The 27,999-nt window shown below is 41.8% G+C and overlaps 1 protein-coding gene across 4 annotated transcripts in view; it reads left to right on the top strand.

Annotated features, from left to right (window-relative positions):
* Positions 1–319: 319 nt before the first annotated feature.
* Positions 320–27,999, top strand: part of LOC142099129 (torsin-1A-interacting protein 2-like) — a 45,806-nt gene continuing 18,126 nt past the window's right edge. For 3 of the 4 annotated variants that reach the window (XM_075182289.1, XM_075182290.1, XM_075182288.1), the window contains exons 1-6: positions 320–455; positions 5,034–5,105; positions 8,901–8,954; positions 14,566–14,613; positions 23,304–23,360; positions 27,153–27,215. In XM_075182289.1, the coding sequence (XP_075038390.1) occupies positions 428–455; positions 5,034–5,105; positions 8,901–8,954; positions 14,566–14,613; positions 23,304–23,360; positions 27,153–27,215 (322 nt within the window). In that variant the 5' untranslated portion in view covers positions 320–427. The remainder of the gene's footprint in view (positions 456–5,033; positions 5,106–8,900; positions 8,955–14,565; positions 14,614–23,303; positions 23,361–27,152; positions 27,216–27,999) is intronic. The other variant, XM_075182291.1, reaches the window with a different exon arrangement.

Here is a 27,999-nt window from a genome sequence, read left to right as displayed (position 1 = left end):
ATAACATTTAATGTCCAGAACAACTAAAATCACAATGTACTGTATCATCAGCAACAATACCATACCTGCAAACATTACAGACAACCAAAAAGTGACACTTATATTTGATGTAGAAAATACCCACATCTGTGTTTACTGGCATATGCATGCATGTCTGCAGGCTTGTAGATAATAATTACAACAAAAATCAGTGAACGGATGAAGAATCTGGTCTATTATTATAATCTATCATTGTTTACAATTGTGCAGCGGAAGTGGCTAACGAAGGGTGTAACGAGGCTTCACTCCCGGTGTAGCATGATTAACTGTCCCTCGGAAACCTATCCCTATGGTAGCATTTCTTTACCAGGAAGTAAGAGAGAATACACCCCGTGCAGTGTTCGTGTGGTAGAAGGTACCGTTGATAGAGAGTAAGGAGGCGGGAAAGATGGAGACTCGAAATAGAAAAAGAGCCGGTGAGTGAATTGTCCTAGAGAGGAGGATTAGATCCCGCACCATAACTCGCAGCGGTGCATGCAGCTCACTACTGTGTCATTCAACGGGACATGTTGGTGAACCTGAGAGCTGCGCTCATAGTATAAAAAAACGAAACTGGTGTCTATTAGTTCCATCCTTCCTCTATTATCATAACATCAAATAAAGCCATGTTTAATTGAAGCATCAGTTACATTATCACGACTGTCATTAGTTCTATTATTTAAGTTGGAAATTATTCAGGTTTCTGGTACACAATAAACGAGGAATTAATTGAAGTATGGGGTTCGCCCCCTGTCATAGTAACTGTCTCTGAATATCCATGGACAGTTACATAGTTTAGAGATTTGGCCCCAGAACGTTCCTATTTTTCAATACTAAACAGCAAGTAGTAAAGTGTCCCTGAAAAATGTATTAAAATGATTTTAACTATGCCCCTATGCCACATGAAGTACTACAGCCATACCTTACAAATGTTGAACTTAAATCCTCATCTTTATTTTTCTCCAAATTGTCTGATTTATATGAATATGCTTGTTCATAGACTCCCAAAAATTATCTCTTAAGACATAACAATAGCATCTATAGTATATTATTTTTTTGAATATTTAGTGGTGTTTATGTATATTAAGCAGTGTTTATCACATTTGCACCCAATTTTGCATTCTTTGGAATGATTGCCTCACTAGATTTATAAAACCTGTGGCATCCTCAAGGCATGTACCACACTTAAGTTTTTCTGCAATTTAGTTTTGAAAGACTTATAAGATGTGCTTTAAACTGAACTACTGTTGACAGTAGAACCACATACCTTCCAGCATTCACAATATTTGTCAGTCGGTCCTGATTGTCTTGATGGGCAAAGCTTTGGTGGAACAGGGTAAGTTTTAATTTTTCCCCAGTTTTCGCTACTGGAATGTTGTGCGGTATGAAACTCCTGGTTAGGAGGACTGCTTAAGATGTAAATATGTAATATTTATTTATGTTAATAATATTATTAATAATATGTAAATTCTGCTTCATATGAGTTAGGCTGGGTACACACTACAGGCTTTTCATCAGGTTATCGTGCCAATCAGCCCTATATTGCAATAGTGTGTACACTGAAACGAATGATGGTCATAACTCATCTTGCGGAGATACTGACTCTGGCTGTGGTTATCGCTCCAACTCTTATACCAGTGGCCCCTATTACCACTGTTCTCATTCTGCCAGCTCCAGAGGATGTCTGAATGGGTCCTTCTGTCTTTCCATCTCCCCCGGTCTCATAGGGGCAGTCCCAGGTGGCACCTTCTTCCTTAGTAGAGGGCTAGAAAAATTAAATGCGTTTCTTGAGATCCCTAGACCACAGCCTTCACGTAAACGGCATAGATCCGTTTATCCTCTTAGCTGTCTCTGACTCAGAAGCGTCTTCAGTCGATTGCTTTGCTTTTTTCTGCTTCTGTTCGGTCCCGGCGAGGCCGAAATCTCTATTCAAACACTTTTCTGGTTCCCAAGACAGACAGCTTCTTATGCCCCATTCTCAACCTGAAGGCCCTAAATCTACATCTCCAGTTGGACAGGTTTTGCATCAAGTCCTTGAGGTCAGGGATCAATGTATTGAAACCCAATAAGTTCTTGGCCTCCATTGACGTCCGTGATGCTTATCTCCATGTGCCTATCTTGGAGGGGCATCAGTCTCTGCTCAGATTTGCAGAAGGAAACTCCTCCCATTTTCAATTCAGTGCACTTCCATTCAGCCTTTCCACTCCGCCACAGGTCTTTACAAAGATCATGATGACAATGGTGGCACGGTTACGTTCCTTTGCATTATGCATCATCTGGATGATTTGCTCATCAAAGCAGAACCTCCCTGACCATAAAAGTGCTGGAACAACATAGCTGGATCTTGAACTTCCAGAAGTCTGTTTATTCCCTCTCAGCAGATGTCAGCCAAATTGTCAGCCTTATCTTGAATACCAGAACGCAAAAGGTCTTTCTTGCAGACAGCAAGGTGCACTCTCTTCAGGCCATGATGAGGAGGGTCCTTGGTGTGCGTTGCCTTTCAATCCTTCTCTGTATGAAGCTGATTTGGAAGAGGGGGCTCAGTCGCTCCTTCAAAGTGCTCCAGTTCGCTTTCAGTCAGACAATGCCACGGCTGTGGCGTTTATCAATCTGCAGAGCAGCACCAGGAGTGCCAGATTGATGAAAGCTGCTGCCTGGATATTGTCCCGGATATCGTCCAGACAATTTCGGCTGTATTTACCACCGAAAAATTGGAAGGCCGATTACCTTAGCAGGCATGCCATGCTTGTAGGGGAGGGGTTTCTGCATCCGGAAGTGTTTCATTGGTTCATCCAGAAGTGGGGTCTTCTGGATATGGACCTCATGGCATCTCGCCACAAACGCCAGGTGCCCAGGTTCTGTCCTAGGATCAGGGACCCTTTGGTGTGCACGGTGGATGAAATGACCATGCTGTGGGCGTTCAGTATCACAATGCTTTGACAGGTTCTCCTGTTCCAGGCTCCCTTACGACACCAGGACCTTCCTTGTCTCGCTTTAATGTGTGGCTGCTGTCTGTCATCCTAAGTTGTGGATACCATGTTGAGGGACAGAAAAACGGTCCTGATACGCAATTGCCACAAAGTCGGTTGTTTCGAGCAAAGGACCTGTCATGTGGTGGCTTTTTGACTATCCAGGTTCCTGGCCTTGTTGCAGGACAGATTGGATGCAGGCTTTCGACGTAGCTCCTTGAAGGTGCAGGTGTTGGCCCTTTTGATCTGTTTCTGAAGACTGCTGGCAGGGATTCCAAGGTGGATACTTTCTTGCAGGGGATTCTGCACATCCAGGTCCTTACGTGCTTGATACCCACGGCACTTTGGGAGCTGTACTTAGTTCTTGGAATCCTTCTGACTTCTCCTTTTGAACCGTTTGAGTCAGTTGAGCTCTTGTTCCTGACTTGTAAAGTGGTCTTTCTTCTCTCCATCGCTTTCGCAAGGATAGTCTCGGAACTTGGTGCTCTTTCTTGCCATTCGTCTTATCTAGTTTCTATGATGACATGGCTGTGTTTCACACAGAGGAATCCTTCCAGCCCAAGGTGGCTTCCATATTTCACCTTTATCAAGAGTTGTGGTCCCGGTCTTCCAGGAGGCTGCTGCCTCTTCTGGTCAGAATTTCTTAGCGCTCTTGGATGTTTTCCGTGCTCTACGGATTTACATGGACAGAATGTCCGCTGTGCGGCGGACGGATTCCTTCTTTGTTTTGTATGAGGCTCACAAGAGGGACCGGCCAGCTACGAAACTGACCGTCGCCATATGAATAATGTCCACCATCAGGCAGTCTTATGTTCGTTCCGATCGGCCTTTGGCAGAACAGCTCTGCAGGGCAGCCACCTTGTCCTCTTTCTACTCTTTTACTTGTTTTTAGCATTTTAATGTTTTTTTTGTCCTCTGATGCGAGTTTTGGCCGCAAGATTGTGTGTGCCGAGTTGACAGAGTGTTCCCTCCCTTCTGGCTGCATTAGAATGTACCTATGGTAGCAAGGTCCCCCAGATTGGTGGAACGAGAAAAGAGGATTTTAATACTTGTTGTTTCTGGTCCTCTTCCTTGGTGCTTTTCAATTACACTGAGGAGCTACAGGTGTTGCAGAGGGGAGGAGTTCTGTCAACAATTGCATTAAAATTTAACTATTTAGGTGCCAACTCCCGAGTCCCCTCATACAACCCCATGGTAGCAGTGTTCCCCAGATGGAATCAGAGAAACTGATTTATTGTAAGTATACAAATCCTCTTTTTATGCTTAAAGTGTGCTACTGCATTTTTTTTCTAGTTTATGGGTAAGTCACAGTAGAGAAGCACCTTTCCATACATTATGATGATTTTGGGTGAGGGGACCAATTCCCTTTTTATATACCCTGTATGTATATTGCAAGGCCTATACATGAGTTTACATGTTATGTAATGGCAGGAGAATGTCACTGTGCCCCTGAGAAACATTCAGTGACATCATCAATTTGTCAGCTCACAGTTCATTGGCTGTGATTGATCATGAGATCAGTGTCACAGGAGCTTCTGCCTACACTAAGAGTTGATTTCAGTGACGCCAAAGACATTGATTATACTGAATAGGACATCACAGATTTTTCTGAAGAATGGCGTTTGTAGAAAAGGATAATAAAACTTTTTAGGTGGATTTTTCACACCCTCCTCCCCCACACAAATCTTTTTTGATACTATTAGTTTTAGATCTGTCATAATTGCATCACAGGTACATCGTAAGTATGTTTTGTGTCTTATCGTCACTGGTAACAAAGTACTTGGAAATGTCATCTTAACACAATATAGCAGCCAATCATCAATAACCTTTGATAGAGGAAGTGCAAATTAAGCTGATAACATACAGGCTGATTATGCTGCTAGAATGGAGGAAATATCATCTTAAATTCTGCTGCTAGAATAGAGGAGATAACATATTAGTTACAATTGAGGGCTGCACATTTTTAACATTCACTTTTTTTTATGTGCCGTGTCACATTTTGCAGTTTTGTTGACTTGTACTTTTTTAATCATTGTTTTCATTTAGGGACCAGCGAGGATACAGGAAAACAGCTTTCCAAGTTGGCCCCCCAAGTCTCGGCCAACACTGAACGGCCAGGTCTGTATATACATAACATAATGCAAATGTTGAGCACTCTGCAGCAATAGGCCTGTACTAGATAGAAATAGATAGGGGCAGCATGGTGGTTAGCCTCACAGTGCTGGGGGTCATGGGTTTCATTCAAGAGCCCTATTCGTGTGGAGTTTGTATGTTATCCCCGTGTTTGTGTGGATTGTTTCCCACACTCTAAAGAAATTTACTGGTAGATTAATTGACAGCTAACAAAACTGTATGTTTGTTGTAGAGAATTTAGTCTGACAGCTCCAATGGGGCACGGAGTGATGTGATTTGATTGGTGCTATATAAATACACATTTATTTTTACAAATCATAGTCAAGGGTTCAGCCTCACAACGAAGGCCTGTGTGTGTGCAAAGTGCAAAATAATAGCCTGTCAGCTCCAGTGACAGGCACATTCTGTTCCTCTCCAAGGCAATACAACTGTGTGGCTCCCTTCAGTGTCTGGTCAAAAATACACACACACTCTGCTGATTGTGCAAGAGCACAACTGCTCTTACTGAGAATAATTAAAAGTTCCTCTAAAGACTTCCCTGACCCCTCCTCCCCTTTCCTTTTAGTAACGTCGCTGTGCATGACTAATAGCAACGGTGCCACTGTGCAGTGCCTCCCGAGTTGTGCTTGAATCCACCTGCATTCTGCGTTGAGAGGGAGACTAGAAAGCAGAGATCACTGTTATTCTCTGCAGTTTCTGTGCTTCCTGGTGTATTAAAAAGTAAAAAAAAATAAAAAAATATGAACTAACTGCAGTTTAAATGATTATTTATTATGGAAGTCGGAGGCAGTGAACACGCCAGTGCCCACCTGCGCCTTATAACCGTGCTGGTGAGTGGCGCTGACAGGTGCTGCCGGGCATTAGCATGCATGGAGCATATACTATGTGGCTTCCAGCGGCTCTCGGTGCATAACAGTGCTGTTGGGAACAGAGTCTGCACAGATAGCAACATTGAGTGTTATTCTGATACTGTAGTCAAAAAGCCACATAATACTCTGAGGCCTGGAAGATCCAGGTGAAGGAGTTTGTGATAGGAGTTCCCTACCACCTTTCTTAGAAGAGGATTGTTCATCCAGCGAGGAGTTGGTACAAGCGAATAAGGAGGAAAAGGCTTTTAATACACACACTCGACATACTGATAAAGTCAATTCAGAGAACCCCGAAGATTGAGGACGACGTAGATGCACCATCATTGCAAGATAGTATATTTGAATCAAGGCCCAGAGGAAGAAGAAAATGTTATGTTAATCATGTATTCAAAAACATTCTAGGGAATTGGAATTTCTCAATAGAAGACGGATCATTAAAAAGGTATTTTTTTTCAAGACACATTCCACAGTAAGTATGGCACTAATGATTGGTGTTGCAATTTTGTGTCTTTCCCATAGAACACAAAATTCCTCTGGATGAATGTAAGCCCTCGTAAGAATACTATGGACAGGAAAATAGAGAACTGTCTCCATTAAATTCTACCACAGGAATGAGCATTAAAAACCATCCATTTCTATGGGTTCCATTGCTCGATTGATGAGAATTTGGGTAGGCAACCTTGAAACAGACATACAGGAGAGCCCCAGTCGTCCAATGCTTTTTAAGGCACAGGTAAACATGCAGAGAGGATTCAAGTACCTCAGTGATGCATCAGTCTTTCAGCCAGAGCCATGACATCCGTAAGAAAAGCATTGTAGCTCAAACCCTGGTTTGCGGATACACAGTTAGAGAACCGACTTGCTACTTTTTCTTTTCAGAGGTACTACCTCTTTGGAGAAAAGCTTGACACCATAATCCAGAAATTGTTTGAAGGCAAATCATACTTGCTACCACAAGACAGGAGAACAGGCAGAAGCTACCAGCAATCTGTTGCCAGGTCTATCTTCAGAGAAGTAAGATCTTCTAGGCCATGCAAATGACTCAGCAGACCATATCAGGGAGAACAGAATAGACCAGGCCTTTATGACTATAAAGTAAAGGGACATCTAGGAGAAGGAGTGTCTTATTGAAAATTGAGAGAGATCGGAAGTCTTCTATTAAAGCTTTTAGAAATGAAACCCGTCTGACATTGAATACTAGCTTTCAAGGAACAGATTTATCAAAGGCTCAAAAAAATTGGACCAAAAGTCTGCAAGGTATATTGCAGGTCAATGCAATTTCTCAGATTTTTCCAGAATAAACATAATGGCAACAAACCACAATGGCAAAGTACTCCGATTCCTTTCTCAGCATAGAGTTCCAGGAACAGAAGGAATCGTTGCGCTATCACTTCCTTGGAGGTCCCAACTGGGATACATTTTCCCTCCTTATCTTCTCATTCTTCATGTTCTGAGGAAAATAAAAAAAGGAAAAAGCAACAGTAATAGCAATTCTTTCTTTTTGATATGCTCCTGCTAAACAAGCTGTGTTCGGAGTGGGCAGCCAGTACCTGAAATACTGAAAGCCCATTCAACAAGAGCAGTAGCTACACCTTTGGCAAAGAAGACTGATGCTTCTGTGAGAGAGTTGTACAAAGCAGCAGGATGTAATGCTTGGGTAAAGGCTGCCATGAAGGAATGAAGAAGAAAAATGTGAATTAATGCTAAGATAACTAGCATTTATTTCTTCAAATAAATAGAGATAAATAAACTGCTAAAAACCTGGAAACCTAATACTTCAGCATGTTAAACATCATTTGGAAGAAATTTTCCTTCTGGTGCCTTTCAGACGGATGAGAATCAAAGAACAGCACAAATGGTTCTGCTTCTAGAATTTGTGCAGGAGGTGTTGGTGAAAGGACTGGTCCTAAAGTCTCTTAGAATCCACGTTACTGCAATAAGCTCTTTCTTGGAAGTACACTTGGTGGAGAATAAAGTTTAAAGCACAGCTCCTAAAGGCAATCCAGTGCATCAAACCTTTGTAGTTCTATAAGATTGCATGGGTAGAGAAAGTGCAAGCCATGGCAGGAGAATTATGTAAAATGCTGGGTCTAAACTCCCTACACACTTTTTTGAAACATTTTAAACTCTATGGATCAACCTCAACGTTCTCAGAATTCTGCAGAAAAGTACTGCAAGCTGCAGATACTCTGCCCCAAGAGGGAGTTAACTGCTTGTCTACAGGTCATAAACTGACTGAATATTATTTTAAGCAATTTTTATTTTGGGGCTTGTACTCAGAGGTAGTTTTACTGTGATTTGTGAAGCACTACTTTCCCCAGAAGGGGAACTTCTTATAACCAGACCTGAAAATAGTGATTTGTTGATCACTAAAAGGAATGCTTTGTCTAAAATTGGGCATCGTAAGGACCAAAAATAGAGTGCGTTGTATCCAGGATCCTTCCAGCATCGAGTGATCAATAGGCACCAATCAATAGATCACTATGTTGAGGTTTTGCTTCCGATGAACAAAGTGCAGGTCAATGCACAGAGGGCCGGTGAATAACTACCCCTACATAGAGACGCCAGCCCTCCACTGTTAGTCTTACAGCTGCTGTCATTATAATGAGAGAACCACATTTTGTTGGTTACTCAGTTGTAGTGATAATTATGCCAGAGAGGAGGATTCATCAAGAGTTTAAATGATGGGAAAATAAGTATGAGTTAAAAGTAGGACTATCCTCAGAAAATCAGGAAACTTGAGAGCCATAGTCATGGGTACGTAATGGAAAGAAAAGTCCAGATGAAGTTAGTAATTTTACAAGATGACAAGTTCTGAGTAAAGGGAAGTTGATACCCTAAATTATGTTTTTTTTCTTTAAGAAATTAACTGATACTAATAAAACTTACTGACTTAATTTCTCTTCTGCAGGAAGTGAAAAAATTGATGCTTTGGTCCGTCCCGCAATCAGGCAATCTAAATACGGTAAATAGCTACATAGCATCATTTTGTAAAATAGTATTCTTTGAAACTATTATGGTAGCACAATGAACATTGAAATAATAATAAAGTGTTTTTTCTGAGTCTATGATCTTATTTACTATAATACTCTACAATCATAATTACTGGCACCTACTGAAATACATTTAAAGGCCTCTCATTTTCCAACAGATTTTTGTATAGTTTGTGCACTCCTCTACATCTCTTTAATCAGTTACCTACATAGCCTGTAGACCCCATCAATCTATTAAAAGAGTTGTCTCTTCAAAGAAGTCTGTTTTAGATCAAAATAGCCAAATAAGAGTTCAGATTTTGCTGCCTGCATTGTACTATGAGCCCCATAGTGTCCATTTTGTAAATAGATCCTATCTTCCTTAAACCATTATTTCTATAATTTCTAGAAGAGTGTGTATCTAACAACTTTAATCTGATAAAACTGGACAGTTCCCTTTCAACAGGGTTATAGCCTACAGTCGTGCATATATATCCACCCCTACAGCTGTGCAAATATCTTTTCTCATTCAGTGATATGGGACACTGGAAAATGGTTATAGAGTGCGTTGGTAGATGCCTGCACTTTAAATGTACCTGCAAAATCTCAAGCTCCTCCCCCTCTGTAACCCCATTAAATGCTTGGTAATACAGTCTTTTGTAACTGTCTATTGGAGCTGGGCACTGATTTCTGGACTTCCTATGGCAGCCAATTTATATTATATTTTGTGTTCGTTATTTTTTCTTTCCTTTTTTTTATTTTGTTATTTTTACCACTTTGATTGTCATGGAGTATGCTACAAAGGTACCGCAGCCGACGCCTGCTCCTGCAGACGGCCTGCTCTAGGGGCATCCTGGTCACTTCCATCACAGGTAGTGACCAGGAACCTTCCCTTTGCCTTCAGCGCACTTGAACCGGCAACTGGACCATGCACAGGAGGTGTGGTAATAAAACTAGTAGCTCCCCATTGAGTGGGTAGGTCGGTTTAAAGAAGTGGTCACCCCCCCACTAAGGCAAGTTTACCAGAACCGACAAAGTGGCCATCTTGGGAGCAGTCACTAGCAACAGCTCCTTCTCTTCACCGGCTGTCCTCTTATCTGCATGAAAGTAGTAGTGAGACGTGTTGGGTTTATGTGGGCTCTTCCTTTTCTCTGGCCTATGTCTTTAGCAGTTCCACACATTCCTGGATTGTACAACTGCAGCTGTCCTGTTGTTTTCTTCGCTCATTTTTTTCTATGTCTGTGAAAGGGAGTATTCCAGGGCCAAGCCTTGATGAGGGACAGTAGCTTAAAGTTTTTGCCTGCTCAAGTTATCACTCAAAGTTGCCTTGTGCCTAATCTGAGCCACGCCTGCCTATGGGAGACTCATGAAAGATGCAACAAAATGAGAATCCCGGTCTAAGGTATGTTCCCATAGCTCGTCTATCCAAGACCACCATTCCGATGGCGAACAATGCTACCTTACAGGCTTGCACAAAAACTAAGACCAACATTAAGACAGTTTACACTGCAACAGAGGCCTTATTTTAGACCAAGCTTTACTTTGACTTGGGTCAATTAGGCTGTGGATAGGTATTGAAAGCAGGAGCAATTGAAGGAGTGTCTGGAATCTGACAGACCAAAATGAATTACTCTGGTGGAGAATATATATGAGGCCTCTGAATATATGGGGGAAGCCTACATTGATAATGGATCACATTGAGGCTAGAATATCAGCCTCAACGATCTCTGCCTTCCCTGCCCTCTTCGTTCTTTGCAGGCGGATGTAGAGTCCAAGAAGAAGTCATGTTTGGACCCAAACTAGATAAAATAATTTCTCAAGCCACAGGGGGAAAGAGTTTCTTTCTTCCTGTTAATGCCCTAGATTTCGCTCCCTATGGGGAAGGTGAGGAGTCTGACCCTCAGGGTTCAGTTCTCTGCTACTCTGAGGGCTACAGAGAGGTAAACAAACAGGCTTGGTCAGCTAGGCATCCAGCTCCCAAGCCCTCTGAAGCAGTCTGCTTGTCTTAGGGACCAGTAGCTTGATTCCACCACAGACTCCTGGGTGAGACGCACCGTAAGTCGATGATTTATCATAAAGTCTTCAACCTGTCGCTTCTTCATCAGTCTTTCTGGAGACAAAGCAAAACGTATGCACTAAGGGATGCCATTCAGTTCTTTTTTTCAGCGGGAGTAGTTATTCCAGTCCCAGAACAGCAGGAAGGATTTTGTTTTTATTCAAATCTCTTCCTGGTCCAGAAATTGGACTATTCCTTTCAACCTATTCTGAACCCGAAATCCTTAAATGTTCAGTTGGAGGTAGACTGGTTCAGTAGAGTCTTTGAAACTTTGTGCCCATAGGTATCAAGGCCTTGTACTTACATGTTCCATTCTGGATAGACACAAGTGCATCCTCATATTTGCAGTTCAGTCCCATCACTTTCAGTTTTAGGCCCTGCTCTGTGGCCTGGCTACAGCACCGAAAGATCACGGCAGTGATGGTTGCCTTATGATCCAGGGGGTGACGGTCATCCATTACATGGATGATCTGTTGATCAAGGCATACTCCATGGACTTGCTTCAGACTCATGTTCTGGAGATGGCCCAGACTTTAGAAGCTCACGGTAGGATCATCAATTACAAGAAATCCAACTTGACAACTAACTAGCGAATTATCTTCCTGGGGTTTCTGTTCGACACCCGTCAGAAGAGGGTGTTCTTTCTCTCTCTGCAGGGACCTGTGAAGTAACTTGTAGACAGATGATGGTTCACCAGTGCATGAAGGTCCTAGGAAATATCGTTTCCAACTTCAAGGCAGTGTTATTTGCACAGTTCCGTTTGATGGTGTTCCAAATCAAACTTAATTTGAAATTTAACAAATGTCTCATCACTTTACAGATTAGACTTTGAGGCTGTACCCAAGGGTGCATCTTTTGCTTCGCTGGTGCCTAAGAGGCGACAACCTCGACAAGGGTCGTCTGTTCACCTTCTGGGAGTGGATGATGGTAACAAAGGATTCCAGCCTTTGAGGATGGGGCACTGTTGTGCTTCAGCTCCAGATTTAGGGTTTTTAGGCACTGGAAGAGTTAAAGCTGACCTAAATCACCAGGGAGAGAGGGCACCAAGAGTGCCCTGGACATGAGTAAATCTAGCAGCATTATGTCATGGGTGCAGCAAATGTTATGGCCATTGCAGTGGTTTTTGTTCTGGGGTAGAAACCTAGGAGGCAGATTTTCTCAGCAGACAGGCCCTTCACTTCTGGGAATAGTACTTTCATCCAGAAATCTTTTAGCAGATAGTGGACAGGTGGGGGCAACTACATGTCGATATGATGGCATCCTGGTTGAACCACGAGGTGGATCGCTTCTGCTCCAGGACAAGAGATATACAGGCGTTTCTGGTAGATGCCATGTTTGTTCTTGGAATTTCCAACTGCTCTAGCTGTTCCCTCTGATAGCGTAGCTTCTCGTAAAGTGAGAGGGCTTTCAGGTGATTCTAGTAGCTCCAGACTGGCCCAGAATGTCTGGCATTGCTGTGGAAGCCATGATCTTTAGAGCAGGTGTTTTTTTTGTTTTTAAAGTGTGGTCCAGTCCATGCTTAAGACTTCCAAACATGTTTAAGCCAAGCATTACTACAGGGTTTGGAAGATCTATATCTCCTGGTGTGAATTGAAGGGGATTCCTACCTCTTGTTTTTTGTTGGACCAGTTACAACTGTTCTAGCAGGATGGTCTGGAAGGGTTTTAAAAGGTTCAGGTTGCTGTTGGTTTTCTTTTAGAGTTACTTAAGTGCAGATCTTCTTTTCACCTGTTAAGCTCCTGGCTGACATCCTTACAAAATCCTCCTTTCTGTCCTATAGATTTGATGGAGTTGAAGTTCCTTAACTGCAAGACTCTTTTCCTGTTGGCCATCTCCTCAGCTAGGAGAGTGTTGTAGCTGGGATCTCTGTCTTGTAGGTTTCCATTTCTCATCTTCCGTTAGTTAAAGGCTGTTTTTGGGACTAAACCCTCCTTTTAGACTAGTTCCATCTAAATCAGGACATTGATATTCCGGCCATGAAAAGGGATAAGTCTCCAGAGGAAGAAGGCGCTCTCCAGTCTCCGGGAGTTTTTAGGGTATTGAGGACCTATTTTCTATGATGTCCACAAGAAAGTTTGGCCAGCTGCTAAACAGACCATTGACAGGTGGATTACTTCAGTAATTCTCCAGGATTAAATTTGGGAAGGACAACCTGTCCCTGAAAATGTTAGAGCACATTCTACTAGATCAGTGGGTGCCTCTTGGACGGTGCGGCATGGGGCCATGACTGAGCAGCTACCTGGGGGTAACTGTGTCAAGCTGAGATGTTTCCGGTAGGTTTGAAAAACCAGTCAGATTCTAGCTATCATTTATTCTTGCACACCTTCACGAAATTCTACTGATTAAAACTTATGAGTCCAAAGATGCCAGTTTTGGATGTAAGGTACTAAGCACTGCAACTTCTGAATATACCATCCTCTAGGAACGGCTTTGAGACTTTGGTAAAATCCTTCTCTCTGAATTTAATCAGGGACACTGGGACCCTCCTCTTACGCTCTTTGTTCCTGTATTTTGTTGCTGTTTATTCACATTTCTCTTAGGATCCTTGTTCTTGTTGAATGTTGTTTACTGATCTACCTCTTGCTTTGTACTCCTGGTTCTGTCATTTGGGGCTTTGTTAGAAAAATACTGAACTACCATGCACCAATGGAGTTGTAGAGGGGGAGGAGCTAGAGATTTTGTAGGTAAATTAAAGGTCTGAGCTCCTGCCATAGCAATCTATACCCCATTGTTCTAGTGTCCCCATGTTTGCGCTGTTGAAATCAAACCAGATGACCTAAGAGAAATGATGGGTGGGTGCAGGCAAACATGTCTGTATACTGTGACCATAATGTGCAAACAGATGCTTTGAGAATTCTCCTTAAATGATTTAAAATAATTGCTGTGTGTATGAAATGTTATTGTATTGCACGATCTCTCCTTGACAAACTGGAGTACAGAACAAATAATAAAACTTTGCAATAGATTCTCTTTAAGACAAGCCTTGCGTGTTGCAAACCAGAAAACTATAAAACCAACTAAATTAGCATACATTTCTTTAGCTTCATATGCAGTATTTTCACTGATGCTGTAGATATGCTCTGGGTACCAATGATAGTAATAAACTCAATTGTAGTAAAAGTAATTCTCTGAAACTTTTGTCTCTTTTGAAAGGCTTCTATACAACTGAAAGATAACCACATCACAAAGGATCTTATAATGAAACCTGTTTACTACACACATCTCAATTGCACTATTTAAATTTAATGTTATTAAGATAAATTATTGCAGCAACATAAACTGCATCATCAGCAAATGACATTGGTATGAAAAAGTCATCAGGTTGACCTTTTTCTACCAAAACTTAACCTTTCACCTCAACCAGTGAGAATCCATTAAGGTGTCCTGCATTTTTAGAAGTGGCCACACAACCTCTGCTGCAATAGAAAGATATTTCTTTAGGCCACCACCCAACTGTTAGTACAACTGATGTTTGTCCATAATTTCTATTTACTAGTACTTACTTGTGTCTTTTTTTTTTTCCATTACATATATTGATTTACCTGTAGCTGAAAATAAAGGAGGAAATATCAATAAGCCACAGCAATCTAAATCAGGTAAGAAATAGTCTTTTATTGAGAGTATTTTTACTTGGCCATATTTTCAACAAGGTTAATGTACTTGGATGTAATATTGTGGAACATATGAGGGGGCGTGGCTTGGTCGGTCATGGAGTAAGACGCATGGCGCTTGCTCTCCTGCCAAAATCCTGTTTTGAATCCTTTCTCACACACTGAAGGCGCTGTATTTTTACTTTATCCCACATGCTATGTGCTCCTGACTACCTGCGATAACTGGTAGAGAGCCCAGACTACCTGCCGTGGAATTTGCACAGAGAGAAGACCTGTGGCTGGTACTAAACCTCCCTTCCTCCTCCCCGGGAATGGACCTCGCTGACCGCCAATTCGGAAGTCCCTGGGCAGTGTTACCTGCAGGGTGATCGCGGCTGTCTTCTGCTTTGGAGGGTCCCCTGTTCGGAGGTCCGGCAGCCTTTGTGAGTGCTTCTGGTCACAGTTCCATTCCCCTCCTCTTCTGCTGTCCGGAGCGCTCTGTGGTGGGAAGCGGCCATGTTTCTGGGAGACAGAGGAGATATCCAGAGGTGTCCGGAGGTGCGCACTCGTGGTCTACTCCCCTGCAGTTCTGACCCCTGACTCCCTGCTGTCTCACAGACTGATTGATCCAGGTGTGTGTGGTGGCTATGGGGGCTGTCTGCATCAGTGGGCTGGAGTTAGAAGACTGGGCTCCTGTTCTCATACCTCCCTGACTGCCCCTTTTGAATGTATATGGCCTCCTCACGTTGAAATTGAGCTTGCCTCAGGACGTGCTGTCACTTATCCAGTACATCTACAATACAGTGGCGCAATATACTACACTGCACCTACAAACCTGTTGCCATTGAGGGGCATTTGGACATCTATACCTCCTATATATGTAAGCTCTTCTGTGATAGGGAAGAGGAGCTGGACTATTAAATGGTCGATATGTATTTCTTTGGGCATTTGTAAACTCCTTTGGGTCCTGGGTTTGGAGTTGTGCTGCTCTTTGCTGGTACACTGTGGAAATTGTGAATACAAAACCTGCTGTAACCATGTGTGCTCTCATATTTATCCATCCATCTGTAAACTCCTCTGGGCTGCGGGTGTTGAGTTGTGTTGCTCTTTGTCACGCCTGTGAACTGTTGCACAAATCACTATATAAATCTCCGCATATCTCTCCGAGGGTCCTTCTTGCAACCCTGCTTCTTGGAGCTGTAACCATGGAGAAAACTAATGCTGCTAAACTTGAAAAATATGTGTTTGGCTCCTCCACTTCTACATCTACGGAACCTGCTGGAGCCGAGACCCCCTGCTGCAATGGCAGACTCCCCTCGGAATGTTCCAGAAGATTCTTCCTCTATTCAGCAGGTACTGCAAGCCATTACATCTTCAGAAAAAAGACTCGCGGATCGTATTGGGGAGTTTCAAGCGGATCTGTCTCTTATCCTTCAAGACATGCAGAAGATGAGAGCGAGTGTAGGAGCTGAGCAGCGAATATCCACATTAGAAGACAATAATGCGCCCATGAAACGGGATATGATTAAGCTGACTACACAGGTTAACATCTGCAAGCAAAAAGTGTCAGATCTTGAAGGGCACCTGCGTAGAAACAATCTACACTTTGTTGGTCTTCCGGAGAGCGCGGAGGGCCCCAATCCAGAGGCTTTCTTAGAAACCTGGCTGATATCTGTGTTTGGGAAGGAGGCTTTTACTGCACAGTTCACAATTGAGCAGGCTCACCGCCTTCCTCCTCAACCTCCACAGCCGGGAGCTCCGGCTCGGACATTTATAGCAAAGCTGCTGCATTATCGGGATAGAGATGCGGTGCTTCGACTGGCTCAGACCAAGTCTTTCCTGATTTTGCTTTGGATGTTCAGAAAAGTATTGCCCAATTTGTGCAAGTAAGGCGGTTTAAGACCTGCAGTTCCCGCATGCCATGCTGTTTCCTGCTCACTTCTTTCCTACACCTGGAGAGGAGATGGACTGGCTGGGGGCAGGGCCTGTGTTGCTCCTTGGTGAAATGGGAATCCTTCATTGGAACTGTCGCTCATCACTCAGGTTTAGGGTCGGGAGGACCCTTTAGTCTTGTGTACTAGAAAGTTTTTATTATTAATCTTGTGAATTATAGCAAGTATTTCTTTATGTACAGTGTGTGAGGTCTGTATTATGGGAGGGTCTCCTGCTGCAGGTTAGAAGTAGATTGCTCTTCATTAGTTGTAGATTTAGTCGGTTGTTTATGGGAACGAGTGTACCAATGTTTTTTGATAGGTATACAGGGAGGGGATGGGGTAGGGAAGGGGTTAGACTGTTTGTTAGTTCTGATGATACTACCACTTATTAAAATGTTTTTTTATTCCACAAAAAATGCACCTGTTATTATTATTTCTTGTATTTTCGCAATGCTGGAGGCTTATATATGTTGATAATTTGCAATGTATGCTTCTATGATGTACTGTTCTTACTTCTCTTTTTTTTTTTTATATGTTCCGAGGGGGAGGGATAGTCAAATGTTATTGTCTATATGATGGGTTCCACTAAGGCGATGAATGGGGGACTTCGATCCCTTGTCTGGAACGTGCGGGGACTCAATGACAGGGTCAAAAGATCCTTAGTCCTTAAACAAACTAAAATGTTTAATCCTGACATAACATGCCTGGTCGAGACTCATCTGGTGGGGGGTCGTGTTCTGGCCCTAAAAAAGTCTTGAGTGGGGTAGGCTTATCATTCTGTACATTCAACGCATTCACAGGAAGTTTTAGTACAGGTTAGGAAAAATTTTACAATTTGTACTTGAAGAGGTTCAGTTGGACCCATACGGTCGATATGTATTTCTTTGGGCATTAATAGACAATTCTTCTTTTGTATTCTTAGCTGTGTATATCCCACTGCGTTTCAACTCTGAAGTGTTTAAGAAGGCTTCCAAGTTTATTGTAATCTCTCTGCATGTCCCAGTAGTTTGTATGGGAGTTTTTAATGCGGTCATGGACGCCGGGCTTGATAGGTGGTGGGAGACAATATCAACAGTACGTGGGGGTCCTTCCACCTTTGCCAAATTGGTAGCCGTCATGCGGTTAATTGATATTTGGAGAATATTTTCCCATTACAAAAGCTATTTTCATGCTACTTTATGTCCCATCAAACCTTTTCCAGAACTGATCTAGTATAGATTTCTAAAAGATTGGCTCCACTGGTGCGGTAGGTCAACTATCTCTTTAGGGGCATATCTGATCACTCTCCAATCCTGCTGGTTGCTGCCCTTGTCCCGAATGCTGGTATCCACTTCTGGAGGCTTAATCCATTTTGTCTCGCGCTTATGGGGGCAGGTAGTGACCTAGTGGCTGATTGGGAGGGATTTTTCTCTGATAATGTTGGAACGGCCCAACCTCTGGTTATTTGGGATGTCTTTAAGGCATTTCTTCGGGGGGCACCCTGATTAACCTTTTGGAGTGTCGCAAACGATTTTCTAGAGCAGAGGAATCAAGATTGGAACAGACCTGTCAGGACTTGTAGAGAGTATATTTGACATCACGGTTATCAGCTGATCGGCTGACCTGGTTACATGCACAGAAGGCATGGACAGACTAATTGATCGATAAATCCAACCGCTGGCTTATTTTCTCTAGGCACGCTATGTATGCACAGGGGGATAAGAGTGGTAGCCTTATGGCATACTTAGCAAGGACGGAACTAAAAATAATACTATCTCTAAAATGATCCCTCAGCCCATGCTCCTGTACCCACTGCACCACTCCCCTACCTACCTCCCAAGGCTCATTTTGTCTCAGATTAACAGGCATTTATCCTCTCTGATCTGGGGGAAGAAGCGGGCAAGAATTAGGTTGACCACGCGGTGTCGTTCCCGTGCATCAGGGGGACTGGCCTTGCCGGACATTAGGGCTTACTACCTTGCCACACAGTTGACACATCCTTCGAGGGTTGCTGGGAGCTTCCCCGACGGATGATTTACTGGGGCTGCTTGCAAAATGGACTGGATTCACTAGACCAACTGTACTTGCTTTACTAGGTACCCGGATTACGAGAACAGTCCCGCCATTGCTTAGACAGACCTTGATGGTCTGGAATATCATGAGTAAGACAATGGCGTCTGCAGGCATTGATCCTGACATTTCGCTGTGGGTTAATTCTGCTGTGCATGAAATCTTTAAGTTGAAGCAGTTCCCCCAGTGGCGAGCCGCAGGGATTGTCTCCCTCAGACAAGTATATGTTAACGGTACTCTTAAATCTTTTGCTCAGTTACAGACAGAATTTTCCATACCGAACTACCTCTTTCATACCTACCTCCAGCTCTGACATGCATTAATGGCACAGTTTGGCAGTATTCCCCTTGTTTTTAGACCAGACTCCCTCTGCTCGTTTCTTAGGCAGGTGGTTCCATTAATATTATATCCATACTGTATACTATCGTTCTTTTCCCTTCTTATTACTGACTATTTAGAGGGATTATGATTAAGATGGATTTGGGCCCTATCACTGATGTGAATTAGAGCTCTATGTTGGACAGTGACAGAGAGGCTACCTCCTGTACCCGCTATAGATGAACTCCGCTATATCTCCTGCACAGGGTATACTACTCTCCACATATACTGTTCCAGATGGCTGCCAGGTTCGATGCCGTTTGTCCGAAATGTGGGGGTGACCATGCTACCTTCTGGCACCTGTTATGGAGCTGTAGTCGAGAATTTTTGGTCACTGGTGGTGCCGGGCATACAGGATACTGGTATTGAGGTTCCACTCTTGTTTCGTAATACATGTATCTTTGGTCTGGGAGCTGATCTGATTCTGGGGAGGAACAAGACTATATATGTTCGCAATCTACTGGCCTGGGCCAAAGGCATTATTGCGAGAATATTGATGGCCCGGGAGGGACATGAATTTGATAGCTGGGTGGCCCTGGTCAATGAGGCTGTGGGACATGAAAGGTTTACCTATGAATACCGAAATGCTATGCCAAGATATTATAAGATTTGGGCTAGTTGGGCAAAGTCAAGTTATGCAGTGCAGTCCCTGGCTGCTGATTTTGATCCTGGTTGAGAATCTCTTTACTTATTATATTCACCCTTCCACAAAATAGATACCTAGCTCCTAATTGTTTTTTGACCAGAGACGATTACTCTACAACTTTCATATGGTTACCTACCTTCCCCTATGGTAGACAGGACAGATGAGATTGAGGGATATAAGTCATTTAATGCATTGCATTTATGATCTGTGGATAGTGGTCTACTTTGCATTGCTTGTTATATTTTACTTTCTCTGTACACTTACTAATGTGATTTCAAGTGTATATCGGTACTAGGGTGTGTTTGTTTTTTATGTGTTTTTGTAATGTTCTAAAAAAATTGAATAAAAATATTTGATAAAAAAAATATATATATATATTGTGGAACACATACAGCTTATTTTGCAGATATTAAATTTGTACTTGTGTGATTGAAATCAGACCATGGAGATGTGGCTTAGTAGAGACCCACTATGTACCTACTGTAGCCAACCACTTTTGTATTCATGCATTTATAATATTATATCGACATGACCGGTATCTGTCCCCACCAAACGGATTTATATCACAAGGAAGAGTTACTATATAATCCTACCATGTTCCTGCACTGATTAGATATTTGGATAATTTTCTCATATAAACTTACTCAGGCCATTGTTCTACACTGTTCAAAAGGAATTTCTCTTTCATGCCATTGGGGGACACTGCGACAATGTGGTATAGTAGGTGAAATTGGAGTTAGGACACTTTACATCTTAAACGGTTTAAGGATAGCTCCTCCCCTACTATGCTCCTTCCATGGGATCCATCGTTTTATTTAAAGTTCCTTTTGGAGTAGGGCATTTTTCTTTAGGACTCTGTGCCATGGATTTTTATTTTTATTGTTTATTTTCATACACTTAATAGAGTACAGTAACATTTCACCAAAGAGTGAGTAGCCTGTGGGCTTCCTACCTTCTGGGTTCCTGTACTGGTGTGATTTGCCTGTGGGCTTCCCTCACACCAGATAGTAAGGCAGCCTTGTCTCCTCTGCACCTTCTCCATATAGGTGGGCAGAAGGGAGGTGGTGGTCTGTCCACGTCTTCTCCAGATTTTGACGGTTGCAAGGTTTTACATCCCAGGATGCAAATTTTATGCGCCTGGTGCGTTTGTTTCAGAGCAATCGCTCCCTTAGGGCTATCTTTGGAATGTCCCCAGTGTCACAATGTCCCCCAATGGCAGGAAAGAGAAAAGAGGATTTTTTACTCACGGTAAAATCCATTTCTCTGAGGTCATTGGGGGACAAACTCCACACATAAGGCCATGGTTGGGATCGAACTCATGACCCCAGTGCTGTGAGGCAGAAGTACTAACTACTAAGCCATTGTGCTGCCCATGTGGCTTAATGGGAGTCCACCTTAGGGAGGACACTGTTCTGCTAATGTTGACATACTGAAACAATATATTTGGACTCCGAGATGGCCCTCTCCCCTTGGGGGTATTGTGACATTTTGATGATAGTGGCGGGACATTATAGTTGGTGGTGAAAAAAAAATGGAAACGCCAATATTCACACAGTTAAAAGTGCTTTGGGACACCACATGCAGTCAGTTCAAACTATATGTGTTATGGCATTGAATCTACCATGTTTGGAATTCTACAGGAGGGATGCACAAGAAAGTCACTCAGCTGACTCCTTTTTGGATGTGGTGGAAAATGTTGTCTGTATTTTTCAAGAATATTCCACAAATGCCAAATTGCCTTTAGTTCTGGTGAATGAGATATAGATAACATCAGTGTCCTGCTCATCATAATGTATGACACACGTGTTCTCCTGATGGGTATATTGACGCCCCTCCCGTCACAAAATACTGCAAAATGGGGTGGGGGACATGGTCATTCAATTACCATTAAAAAGCAATTTCCAATGACCTTACCTTCTACAACTGTATCCCCTTCCTCCATTTCTTGGTAATCCATCGTTAGTCACTTTCCACCACTGAACTCGCAAAAGTGGACCACTGTAACTGTGTGGTCATGCCACAGGTATAAGCAAAATATTTAAAGTTTAACCTGTGCATAGGTGTGCAGTTACCAGAATTCACAAGTGCACACTTAGGCACATGTTAATATTTTGCTAATCCACACACATATGATAAGAACAAAGGATAAATCTCTTAAAATTAAATAAAATTAGATTTTAATAAAATAGCTTCAATCTAAGTCCTAAGATGCTGCAAACAGAATTTGTTTTTCTTTTTTTGTTCATTATAACAAAATTTACCAGTAATCAATACAGACTTACTGTCCTCAGAGTGCATCTTGGTCCTTCTATACCTGAAAAATATTATAGGGACCCCATCACTAAAATTAAAGAAAAAGAAAAAAAAGAACATAGCTTTTAGTGTTTAGCACAGCACTAACCATAAATCTCCTTTTATCTGCAGCCCTGTTTAAAAAATAATCTGTGTTTATTGATGTACAACAAATATATATATATATATATATATATATATATATATATAGAGTTAGTAATAGCCAGCTGACAAGAATGAAGTTGTAAATCCTGGACTATTTACAAAGTGCACAGAACATTATTTGAGAGCAATGGGCTCTTTATCTATGATAGGTGTAATTTAGCACGTAAAATAGAAACGTATATTTAAAATGACTTACAACAGGGTGGTTTGCGTTTCTCTAATTTATAGTAAACCGATTCTGAGAAAGCAGTCAGCGTACAGAGGCCAGAATTCACATGTGCAGCTGTACCTGTTTTAGTAGTGGTGATAAATGTATGAAACTGAGAGTAGAGTTGACCGGTAGATCAGACAAGCAATCCGATAGATGGGAAATGGTTAGAAACATGGCCTGTGTTTTGCTTGGTTGGCGGATCCAGCTATTCTGACTGAGAGAAAATTCCCATGTCATTATTTAGCCTGTGCTAGTGGTTGGAAGGGGGGCAGGATTGTTTTACCATGGTCAGTGCTGGATTATGTTGTATGAATAACTAGGAACCAGATTTTAATTTAATTGGACGTATTTTTTATCTTATTTATTTAAATGAAGGTTGTGGGGAGTGTGTTGTATTCAATTAAAATATTTTTATAGAAATGGTGTGGGCGTGTTTACTTTATTTTTAATTATAATGGATAGGGGTCTAATGGAACCCTTTTCGAATGTGCGGGGGTGACAGAGCTGAAATATTCCTAATTCTAAGCAGTGCTAGTTATAGAATTTGTAATGTTGGGAAATAGGGTATTTTGATGGGACCTGTAGTTTCACGACATCTGGAGAGACACAGGTTGCTTAAATGTGATATAGAATAAGCTTTATGAAACTGTCCAGCTGTTGTGCAGTTACTACCATCCTTGGACTTATAGTTCTACAACAGCTGTAGAGCCTCAGGCTGCTTAAGCGGCAGTGTATATAGATTAGTATTGGACAAGCTGTGGCTCTCTGCAGGTTTCCTGCATGTCCCTGTTCTGTTTGCTCCCACTGATGTCTACTCCTCAAGTCCATTTTTCTGCTTACGTCCAACCTTTCATCTTAACCAATGCAGATACAATGAAATCTCCACTGTGTGTTTAGAATCTCCACTGTGATGGAAAAATATTTATTTAGGCCAATATATTTTATTAGACAGTTAGTAAAACTGATTTGTATGTCCATCATCTCTCCTTACTAATAAAAATTTTGTGTCTTTTAATTCCAGATGTTAATTTACCCAGAAATAAAAAAACAGGGATAAATACAGAAAGCTCTGAATCAGGTAAGAAATAAAAAGGCCAAATATTGTATATGTAGTTCTTTGCTCTGGTCTCACAAATGGTTACTGGTAAAGTACCCCAATATGCTGGACCTCCACTGCCAGCAACAAGGATTCAATGCAGACAAAACCAGGGGGTATATTTACTAAACTGCGGGTTTGAAAAAGTGGAGAAGTTGCCTATAGCAACCAATCAGCTTTTAGCTGTCGTTTTGTTGAATGACTAAATAAATGATAACTAGAATCTGATTGGTTGCTATAAGCAACACCTCCACTTTTTCAAGCCCACCGTTTAGTAAATATACCTCCCAAGAGTGCAAAGCCAGATATTTAAATAAATATCCCTCTTTTTTTTCCCGTCTTCACCCCATTTCATTTGAAAGGATCCAAAATGAAATAATATGGAGATGGATGAAGGGAAAAAAGCGGGATAATTATTTAATTTAAAAAAACACAAGTATTATCTGACTTGCATATTCGATAAATAGAATGGTACTGTGTTCGCGGTGGAGCATGCCGGCAAGCCCCAAAACATATATTTCTTTATATATTTTTCATATAATTCTCAGTCCTGCGATTGCACATTGTACTGAAGGCTTCCGGTTGCTGACCGTAAAAGACTTGCTGGCAGTGTCCACAGAGTACATTGCCGTTATCATATATGTGAGTCAGATAATACTTGTGCTTAAATAAATAGCAATTTATTTAACCTTTAAAACAATATTTTAAATTTTGAGGTATAAATGCAAACAAATACATATCTGGCATGTACATACATGAACATAATACATAATTTAAAAGTTTTATATTTACATGTACTCGTTCTGCTTTTTGTTGCTTTATAATGGTGTTATGGGGAGGGGAAGGGTCCAAAAATAAAACAATATGGAAATAGAGGGAAGGAAGAGGAAAACCACATGAATAGGGTATAGAAAGGAAAAGAAGATATAGTTAAACATGAGTGTCCTGTTCTTAAAATATAACTTTACAGTATAATAAAAGTGAACTTTAAGACCTGTTATGTCCAGGGTTATATTGTTCCAAAGCGCTAATTCTCAGAATGTCCGAGTTGTACTCAAGCTGCACATATGTTAATAGCACTTTATTTTATTTTCTGGCTTTCCATTCCTTTATTTAGTTTTTCAATATGGTTTGGGCATTTGGATCTGATGCAGATAGAGGTTATTTAGCATTTATCAAGTCTGTACTGGTGTGATCATGGAGCTGTGTCAAAATAGGAACTCTACTGACTGTACCAGTAATGTTATATCAACAAGACAGGTGCCTGTCCCCATCACATTCAGATATGTACAAAACAAGGAAGAGTTCCTTATTCCTTCCTTTACCACTACCTGCACTGAGCAAATAATTGGACAATTTTCTTATAGAAATTTACTCTGGGCATTTGTGACAGGATGGGACCGCCTATGCCACCCTGTCTGTTGCTGCTGAGAACCAGCTGGGCTTATTTTGCCACCATTTCCGTTCGTTATCCTAAATGTGCCCTCTCACTGCAGTAGGAGGGGCTTACAAATGCCGCCACCACTGGACTCCTTACCAGCATCCAGAACCGGGTTCCTTCTGGGTAACTGATGCTGCAAATGTACCCGTTACTGGTGTACCTGGGCTGGTACTTCTGACCTTTTCCTATGGATCAGGGTTGCTGTGGATGGATCCCCCCTGGCCTATCTCACTGGCCAGAGCTGCTGGGTAGCGGGCAGAGTGGTGGTACTGGATTCTGAGTCCAAACCTCAGAAAACAGCCGGGAACGGATTCGATTTTGGGTCTAATTTGTAGGTCTCAGGAATAGAGAAGTTTCCAAGTAGGTCTTTGAAGCAAGTGATGTTTTTTTTGCTCACCCTGGTTGAAGATACTGGGGAGCAGGTCAAATGGAACAAGAAGGACAATTTTCAAGTCAGTGCTTTTTATACAGATTTGGACGCAGTTTCACAGGGTAAGCCAGCCCCCTTGAGGTCTGAGCTATTTTTAGAATCAGGATGTAATTTGTTTACCCAAACATGAATTTACATGAAATGCAAAGCTAACAATATTTACAATTATCTGTGATATTCTAAAACTTGCTGCGATTTCCTGCATCTTGTTTTTAGACGCAGAAAATCTAGTAGCATGTATGGTTAACTCATCCTGTGCCTTCAGGTGCTGGACCCCCACACATCAAAAGGTCTAATTAACATGAGATTAACATGGGTCCTTTCTTCAGACAGTGCAGAATACACATTCCAAAAGAAAGTCACAAAACTCCAAACAAGTCATTTTTCCACATCACGACACACAAAAGACTTCCTTCACAAAGGCTTATTGTATCAGATATATACCTCAGAAATCAATTCCTCTAGCAAGGTTAAAACAAACGAGTTTCTTCCCTGGTCTCAGAAATAAAGATTTCCCTTACCAAAATATGCACAATATAAAAAAATAAGTACATTTGCAATTATATAAATAAGCACCCTGCGCTATTTCCTTTAAATATATTTATACCATAAGTTACTTATAAGTGATCCAGTCACAGCATTGTTATACACTGATCAGGTTATTGGATAATTTCTTTATACAAGCACACAACCCAATAAGGATTATTTTTGCTGAAACGGTTAAGAATCCTGGGGGGGTTTAAAACTTTGTGAAGGAGGCATAAGTGTTGTAGTGTTTGGGTTCAAAGGAGTAGACTGGGAATTGCCATTCCTGTCCAGCAGTATTATCCAGGACAGGGATTTTCTTCTAGTACCAGCGGCATTGGGTGACTAATAATCTATGGCAGTGTGTTAAGGTATCTGGGATGACCCCTCCTAAGGCAGGGATGTATGGCATCAAAAGGAGACAATAGCGAAAGGATTTTATTAAAACAACAAATATCAAAGCCCTTTGTGGTCATGCGCATATCAAGACCTAGCTCATGGCAGTGAGAAAATTCTAAGGGGGACTTTCAATTAGCTGCGATGTTCTCAGAACATCACGGCCGCAGGATTTGTACAGGACATCTCTGCTGATTTTTCCTAGCGCCCCATAGAGGTGTGAGGAATAATCAGTGGAGAATTTAATGTAGTAACAGTAAAAATGCGCAGTCGCAGCGTTCTGAGGAACATCGGGGCTAATTGAATCTCCCCCTAAGATTGTTGAACATTGCTCGCTTTAATGGTATCCACAGCTACTTGGTTGTGCTTTTTTCTTTTCTTTTATTCATGAGATCTGTGAATATGCAGTTTTTCAGTTAGGTTAAAATAGAACTTTATTGGCATAAAAAGAATATTGTCCAGTATTCACAGAGAGTTGTTGGGAACAGGATTAATGCAGGTTTGAGTTATTACACACACCTGTGTATTTACTTGAGGTTTTGTTTATTTCATATAATATTTGGGTTCCGTTGTCATAGACATAGCTAAAAGGGAGAGCTACTATATAACATTTTTATATAACCCTCTAAGCCCGATTGTCATAACCTGTGGCTCTTCAACTCTTCAGGAACAAGAAATTTCAGCTGACACTATAGTTGTGCAACAGTTAAGAGAGCCACAAGTTGCTTACCTCTGCTCTAATTTGGAACATCTGTCTTCCTGTCTGTCTATCCCTGTTGCCCTCTCTCTCTCGCCTATCACTCTCTCTCTCGCCTATCGCTCTCTCTCTCCTTCCCGTAGGCCTTAAATGCCTATTTGCTAGTCGTCTCACGTTAACAGAATTATGTAGAATGATTTATATGTGCAATCCATAGGGTGGATATAAGGTGTCTGAAGGAAATATTACTACATCTCAACTGCCCTTCTTGTTTGTCTATGGCAGATGACGATGATAGCAGTGATCATAATGAAAGTGTGAGAAGAGACGAATTTCACCAAACTCCAGGTTAGTAAATGGTATTGTTCTGGATGTGAAGGTACATTTTGTAAAACTAGGTATAATTTAAAATGTATATACTATATAAAAGTATAGTGTTTATTAAGACAGACTAACATTAGAGGTGAATTTATTAACAAAATTGGGGGAATCCATACTCCTCAGATAAAGGTACATATAAACACACCAGGTCATTTACCCTACCAGTATGTCTTAGCACTGTGGGTATAAACATCAAGAGTCATGTAAACACTAGTATAACATACTGTACAATCTCTTCACCGTTATCGCCCATAAAAAAAGTGCCTTTCCTTTTGATCTAATGACTATAGCTACTTTGAAGCTATCCCTGTGTTCTGCTGCTGATTGGATGAACAGGAGGGCTCTCTATCAATTTGATAAACTCTAGGAATCTGGTCACATCATTGCCAATATGTACAGACCAATGGCATTAAAAGATCTCTCACAGTGCCTGGCATGGAGGAAGCTTTCTATACATAAAGTGACACGGCATGGCTGTTGAAGCCAACCTTTGGAGGTCCAGAGGGTTCCCTCCACAAGTAATGGACTCCCTTCTTCATGCTGGAAAACCAGTTTCGGCTTGCATTTACCACCGCATCTGGCGTACCTACATTAAATAGTGTGAGAGCCGACCCTACCACACGGCTTTCTTTCGTCTCACAAGGGTTCTTGCTTTTCTCCAGGATGGTCTGGGTGGGGACCTTCATATCCAACCTTCATATGTACCGCCCACGGCACCCTAGGATCTCAACCTGGTCCTTAATATGCTGCA

This window comes from Mixophyes fleayi, chromosome 8, assembly GCF_038048845.1.
Source record: "Mixophyes fleayi isolate aMixFle1 chromosome 8, aMixFle1.hap1, whole genome shotgun sequence".
NCBI classification, from domain to species: Eukaryota; Metazoa; Chordata; class Amphibia; order Anura; family Limnodynastidae; genus Mixophyes; species Mixophyes fleayi.
Note: the sequence above shows the minus strand (reverse complement) of the source record. Positions and strands in the feature narration are given on the sequence as shown.